This window comes from Rhinolophus sinicus, chromosome 16, assembly GCF_057876585.1.
Source record: "Rhinolophus sinicus isolate RSI-liver-muscle chromosome 16, RSI-T2T, whole genome shotgun sequence".
Lineage (NCBI taxonomy): Eukaryota > Metazoa > Chordata > Mammalia > Chiroptera > Rhinolophidae > Rhinolophus > Rhinolophus sinicus.
In genome coordinates, this window is record NC_142516.1 from 74,651,277 (window position 1) to 74,658,938 (window position 7,662).

Genomic DNA, 7,662 nt, shown 5'->3' on the forward strand with positions numbered 1-7,662 from the left:
GTGGTATATAAACCAAAAACAACTAAAGAACTAGGCAAGAAAATGAGAAACAAAACCTCATAGACACAGACAATAGTTTAGTGGCTATCAGAGAGTCAAGGGGGAGAGGGGTGGTAGATGAGGGTAAAGGGGATCAAATATGTGGTGATGGAAGGAGAACTGACTCTGGGTGGTGAACACACAATGTGATTTATAGATGATGTAATACAGAATTATATACCTGAAATTTATGTAACTTTACTAACAATTGTCACCCCAATACACTTTAATTAAAAAAAAAAAAGAGAAAAGAAAAGGGCAAAGGGGAGTCAAATATGTGGTGACAGAAGGAGATTTGACTTTGGGTGGTGAACACACAATGCAATATGCAAATGATGCCTTATAGACTTGTACACTTGAAACCTACATCATGCTATTAACCAATGTAACCACAGTAAATTTAATAAAATTAAAAGAGAGCTAAGAAAAAGAATCGAGAAAAAAGTAAACACTCTATTATGTACATAAAATTCTAGAAGGGTAAACTATTGCAACAGAAAGTACATCAGTGGCTGACAGGAACCAGGAAAAGGGATCGAAGGAGAAAAATGACTGCAAAGAGCTACCAGAAATCTTTTTGGGGTGACAAAAATATTTTATATAATTATTTTGGTGGTGGTAGTCTATAGACATTTCCAAAACTACTCAAATTATACAATGAACATTACTGACTTTTAATTTCTGTTAATTACACCCCAATAAAAGTAATTTCAGTATTAAGAGAGAGAGAGGGAAAACGGAATTGCATTCCAGAGGGAGTGAGATGGTCAGGTCTGCTCACCCACACAGACCATGTGGCTATAGATCTCCAGCATCACATCTCTGTAAAGGGCCCGATGAGCAGGGCCCAGGTGCTGCCACTCCTCCTGGGTGAATTCCACAGCCACGTCCTTGAAGGACACTGAGGCCTGTAACAGCATATTTCTTACTCAATCACAAGGGTTCAGAAACAGGTGACATGGTAAATACCTTAGCAAACTAATTTTTATCAGAATTACTGTTGAGATTTTAAAACAACTTTTATAACGGAAACCTATGATGGCGTATCACTGTCTTACACTGTAAGGGTACTCACATAATTGGTACAAAGATTAGTCTCATGCCCTGATATATTTGTATTTATTTCTAAATTACATACCATAGACTGTCAGTTAATATACTAATGATAAAGCTTAGGGACTTGTGTTTTAGATACAGTTTTATAACCAGGAGTCCTGTCATCTTTTCCTGTGCCCTAGTGGACTGTCCTGAGCACTCTCTAGGGTACACACACCCACTTGGAGTTCTCTTCTGGGGTTATAGGGAACCAACAAAAAGACACAGGTAAGAACTGGAGGTTGTATGCATCATCAGATTTGGCTTTTAGACGCAATGCTGTGCAACAGTGAAGAAAGTTTTACTTAGCAAAACAGAAGACACCAACTTAAGGACCTTGAGGACATTATGCAAAGTGAAATAAGTCAAATACTACATGATCTCTCGAACGAAGGGCGAACATTAAGTTCGCAAATTTTGGCAACGATGTTGCTAACCTTTTTTGATATCAGAGGGATTATTTATTATGAATTTGACCAACTGGACAAACAGTTAACCAAGTGTACTATTTTGAAGTGCTGAAAAGGCTGCATGAAAAATATAGATGACCTGAACTCTTTGCCAACAATTCATGGCTCTTGCATCACGACAATGCACCAGCTCACATGCCACTGTCTGTGACGCAGTTTTTTGACAGTAAACAAATAACTGTATTAGAACACCCTCCCTACTCACCTGATCTGGCCCCCAATAACTTCTTTCTTTACCGGAAGATAAAGAAAATATTGAAAGGAAGACATTTTGATGACATTCAGGACATCAAGGATAACATGACGACACCGCTGATTAGGGTGTCTGGGCTGATGACCATTCCAGAAAAAGACTTCCAAAATTGCTTTGAAGGGTGGACTAGGTACTGGTGGTGGTGCATAGTTTCTGATGGAGAGGGCTTCGAAAGGGACCATAGTGATATTCAGCAATGACGTATGTAGCACATTTTCTAGGATGAGTTCGCGAAATTAATTGTCACACCTCGTATATGTGGAGAGTACAAAGAAACAAAAAAACACATGAGGTCATAGTGACAATAGATTGGTGGTTGCCAGAGGCAAAGGATGATGGGTAGGAGAAATGGGTGAACTGTTTTTCTTTTGTTTTTTTAGTTTACATAACTTGAAAATTAAAAAGAGAGAAAAATGACGTATGGCAACAGATCCCTTAAAGAGAAAGGAACAAAATTTTGATCATTATATTTCTTCACAGCTGTACCTAGAGAAGCCACATGAGCAACTGGGTAAATGCTGATGACACTGTGAGATAAGGGAAAATATGTATATAGATGCCCGAGTTCTGATGATTTGACTTACAATTTTTACCGTTATGATACTGTGAAAGTGATACACCTAATAAATTACATGAGATATTCACTTTATAACTCTATCTGCTATGTGTCAGATGATTTTTGCCCAACTGGAGGCTAATATAAGTGTTCTGAGCATGATGAAGGGAGACTAGGCTAAGCTATGATGGCCGGTAGGTTACCTGTACTAACTCCATTTCTGACTTACGACATTTTCAACTTACAACGGGTTTATCAGGATGTAACCCCATCCTAAGCAGAGGAGCATATGGATATATGGGTCTCCGCCCCTGGTTCCCAGTACAGAGCTCCTAAAACCCTTGTAAATTCCTAAGTGATAAGAGCACCAGGAGCATCGTTTGTTTTAATGAGGTGACTGTGGGTGGGCTCCAGGATGGGCACTGGTCACCAGAAAGACCAAGCCATAATCGGAAGCTTGGAATTTTCAGCCCTGCCTCCCACTTCTCTAGAGAGGAGAGAGAGGATGAAAATAAAGTTAGTAAGTGATCATGACTACAGGATGACTCCTCCAAAAACCACAAAAGTACGCATTTGAAGAGCCTCTGGGTTGGTGAACATAACAGCCACGTATCAGGAGAGGGATGCACCACAACGCTTTGGGGACAGAAGCTGCTGTGCTCAGGACCCGCCCAGACCTCACGTTATGTATCTCTTCATCTGGCTGTTCACCTTTATCCTTTACCATGTTCTTTAATAACCCGGTAAATGCCTTTCGCTGAGTGCTGTGAGCTGCTCTAGCAAATTAATCAAACCCAAGGAGTGGGTTGTGGAAACCTCACATTTATAGCTGATTGGTCACAAGCACAGGTGACAACTGGGACTTGCAGTTGGTACCTGCAGTGGGGTGGGAGCAGTCCTGTAGAACTGAGCCCTTTACCTGTGGGATCTGATGCTATCTCCATGTACATAGTATCAGATCAATGAAATTGTAAGATGCCAACTGGTGTTGCACACACTTACTTGGTAGGAGAACAGAACCCACACATTTGGTGACAAGACGTGTCAGAAGTAACATATTCTGTGTGAGCAGCAAAGGAGACACACAGGAGGGATGACAACTGGGTTTCTCTAACTCAGTCATACACAGAGATTAGAACAAAAGCAAGGGAATGGGTAGAGGTTCATGTTGAGACGGATGTTCTTCATTTGCACTCAAGACACCTACCAACAAAGAGATGGAATTATACACTGCAGTGTTGGTTATATGATTTTGGAACATAAAAGGGAGGTCTAAAATTGACGTATAGAGTCATTGGAATCACACACAAAATTAGAGCACATTTTGAAGATAGAAAGGTAGATTCTAAAACTTTTAGAAAGAGGTAAAGGATTTACACTATCCAGTACAATTATGAAAACAGAACAAGGTTGAGAGATTCACAATACTGATTTCAAGACTTAGTTTAAAGCAACTGTAATCGGGCCAGTGAAGTATTAGCAAAAAGATTGACACATATCAACAGAACAGACCACTGACTTGAGAAACAGAACCACAAATAATATAACATCAAATGATTCCCAACAAAGGTGCCAAAGCAATTCAGTGGGGAAGGTATATTCTTTACAAGAAATGTTGTTGGTATTATCAAACACGCATAACCAAAAGTAAACAGTCTTGATCTATACCTTGCATTATAAAAGTTAACGCCAAAGATCATAGACTGTAATTATAAAACTTACAAAAACAAGACAGAAAATCATTGTAACATTAGATTAAGAAGGTTTGTAAAATATGACCAAAAAAGCATAACTAATAAAAGTCTAAAAAAATCTGAAAACTTCATTGACTGAACAGTTCTGCTCTTTGAAAGATACATGGTTAGAGAAAAACAGGAGAGAACTATGATATTGAATAAACATACTTGGTACTCAAAATATTCACACAACAATCCCCTGTAAACAACTTTTATGAAATAAAATACAGGGGAAGAAAACATTATACAAAGGGATTAAAAAAAAAAGGAATGAAAGTCACTTCTTTTTATGAGACTAATATAAGCCTAACACCAAAATTAGATGGAAACGCGGGAAAACGAAATGATAAGCTACCTAAATATGATACAGATACTTCTTTATAAGTACATGAAGAAAGATCCCAGCAACTCTTCAGCAATTAGGGTGCATACAGGAAATCAACCATGAATTAATATTAGAAAATTAATTTAGCTACTCAAAATATTTACAGATTAAAGGAAGTAAGTTCTGTCTGTATTTTAATGGATACACAAAAAGTACTTAATATAATTTGACGTACATTCATGACTAAAGTGAAATCTCAGCAAACTGGCAATCAGAGGGAATATACAAATCAAAGGTTAGTTACCAAGACCCCACAACAAACACCAGAGCTAATGCTGACACTGTGTATATTTTCCCTCAAGACTGGTTTTATTTCTAGTTCTCCTTTTGCATTGAATATATGTACCCTTATGGGCCTCATAAATCCATTACAATGCAGTGTGGGAAATGAACAAAGTGCTCACCTGAGATGTGTTCATTCTGCTGCTCTCGGGAAAGTGTAGAGAACTGGGCGATCAAGGAAGGACCCTGCAGGGGCGGCACCACCTGTCCACATAAGACGGGAAGTTGTCACACGGACAAAACCACACAGCTTTTCATTGACTCAACTTCTCTCTGGTTAAAAAACAATGTAGTTGATTTTCTGAATGATTAACATAAACAACTTAGTTACATTAGAGTACATACAGGATAAGGCATTGCTTTTTCACTAATATTAACATGAAATACTCAGGCTGCATCACTGAAGTCTTTTCCTATTAACACTGCTTATATCTCTAAGGAGAAAATCCACAGAAAGACCAGTAAAAGGAATATGGAGGGCTTGAAGGCAGGAAAGTTTCATTTTAGTTTTAACTGGGCTACAGTTTCTTCAAAGGTCCTTTTCATAAGATGTTTTTGGTGACTTCCTGTGAGAAACTGAACTGCACTTGTTTTCCTCCTGGCTCTGTCACAAACTGCGTTTTCCTTGGCAAGTCACTGAACCTCTCTGGTCCAATTTCTTTAAAGCATTCAAGAGTCAGAAGTATATAGCCAAGGAAAACTCTTCAGGATCCATCGTTTTGGGATTCTGTGAGGTCAGGATAAGTCAATGTCACATGGACACATGTGAGAGCAGGACAATGTTGTAAACAGTGAAGAGACGGGAGCAGGGGACCACTGAGCAATAGTGGAAAAACAATTTCCACCTGGTGTCTGGTTGCCACTTACCCCAGACCTCATCCTCACAAACTCTCCCACAAAATGACGTTCCTTGGGCAGTATACTCCTGGGCCACCCCAGCTCATCCCCAACTCAAAGCTGACCCAAATCCTCCACCTCCACTGTCACACCAGTGTGGTGGCTACAGTACCGTGGCAGTATCTCCAAACCAGGCAGAGGGGCAAGAACTTCTGACCGTGCAATGTTAGGACCTGCTGTTTCCTGTGTTCTTTTGCCTCAGCTCTGAAGCTCTGGTGAGGAGAGTAAGAACAGGGCTGTTCTCTTCCAGGGTACATTCCTGTTCCTGGAGCCCTCCCGATTCCTACATCACAGGAGCTGCTTTGTTCTAAATAAATGTTTCCCAAAATCTGGGACCTGGCTCTGGGAAACAATTCTCTTTAGGGTCACAAATCTTACACTTTTGGAATCCTATAATTTCAGACGTAAAACACAGACAACCTGCCAGGGCAGGAAGAGCTAGGAACCTCTGTCTGACCTCAGAATTCTGATGAGACACCAGAAATTCCAAAATACACTTGACAGTGCTGAGAGTTCATTCACATTCACATTCAGTTCCAATTTTATTTGTGGATGTCAAGTGCTGTGAAGGATGTAATGATGGTTTTCGGAAGGTGCTATATTTAGATGAATTCTGAGATTGAAAGCACACTTGCTCCTAAGTGGAAGCTCCCTCACCGTAAGCTTGTGTCCTGAGCATATCGCTCCACCAACCTGAGCCTCAATAGTTTTCTTTTGTTTTAATGCGGATGGTTATGCCTACCTCATATACTGGATGTGAGGTTTACATAAGTCACCCAGGGAACAGGAAAAACCTAAGTGTCTTCTGAACACAATGGCAGTTGTTATTTACTCAGTTGGCTATTTGCTTCATAGGCGAGAACCTCTCAGAACGCCAGTTTTCCAATGGGAAACCGGACTCTGACGCAGGTTCCTTCTGTCGCCCCCGCCTAGGTGACAGAGCTGGACTTTACCCGATAGTTTTAGCTCCAGAGTTTGTCTCTCATGAGACTCACCGCCCGCGCTTTCTGGCTCTCATGGTCTCATTATAAACGCGCTTTCCCCTCCTGCGGATCAAACTGGGTTTTCTCCCTTCCGGCTGCAGGTGGGGCCAGGCACAAGGTCCCTACACCCCGGCCGCACTGGGCTCCTGCTCCTGACCGCGCTCAGTCCTATCTGCGCCCCGGGAACTGAAAGGGCCGGTTTCCCCCAATAGGTAGGTACCTGCCGGCTCTGCACTGAAGATCCCACCTGGGGGGTTCCCGGGACCTCCCGTTCCCTCCTCCACAGACACAAGGCCCCACGCGCTTCACGCTGGTCTCCAGGTCTGTGCCCAGATTCCCATCACCCCCGCGCCCTCACTTTCGATGCGAATCTTCCGCGTCCGCGTGGAAGACGAGGTCCACGATGTGTTGTTCTCCAAGCGACCACAGACAGAGCAGAAGCAGGGAGGCGGGACTAGAGCTTTACAGAAGCCGATGGAGCCCAGAAGACCGGATCCCAGGGTCCTGCGCGGCCAGCCAGTTCCATAGACTACATTTCCCATAAAACACCGCTGCCACTTATTTTCCCGATTTAGCAACCTTTGCACTCCTTTACCTGGTTGCTAAGATGTTGCCCTTGACCTTTTCTCTTGCCCCGGGGTTGTGTCAGGAGCCCCAAACCTTAGGGGTTAAACTTGAAGTTTGCCGCCACGTACAAAGCCTCGTTTCCAAAAAAGAAAAAATAAAACAAAAAAACACACCCGATTCAAAAAGCAACACCTGTCAAAGACATTGGATACAATTGGGGAAAGCTGGATATGCACGGGGTTATTCTTTAGTGTAAAAATAATAGTGCAATAACAGAAAAACATATTGGTTTTATAAAGGCACTCATAATTAAAGTATTTATGATTAAACTGATATTTTTGTAAATTAATCTCAAAAATTTCCAAGAAAATCAATCAAAGCAAATATGGCAAAATTATT

The 7,662-nt window shown here is 41.3% G+C and overlaps 1 protein-coding gene across 1 annotated transcript in view; it reads right to left on the reverse strand.

The window, feature by feature from the left end:
- LOC148755029 (zinc finger protein 487-like) overlaps window positions 1-7,036 on the reverse strand; it is a gene marked incomplete at its 5' end in the record, with an annotated part of 32,190 nt that extends 25,154 nt beyond the window's left edge. Inside the window, 2 exons of the mRNA XM_088793422.1 lie at window positions 4,939-5,020; window positions 6,917-7,036. Coding sequence (XP_088649548.1) covers window positions 4,939-5,020; window positions 6,917-7,036 — 202 coding nt within the window. The remainder of the gene's footprint in view (window positions 1-4,938; window positions 5,021-6,916) is intronic.
- Between the last annotated feature and the right edge of the window lie 626 nt (window positions 7,037-7,662).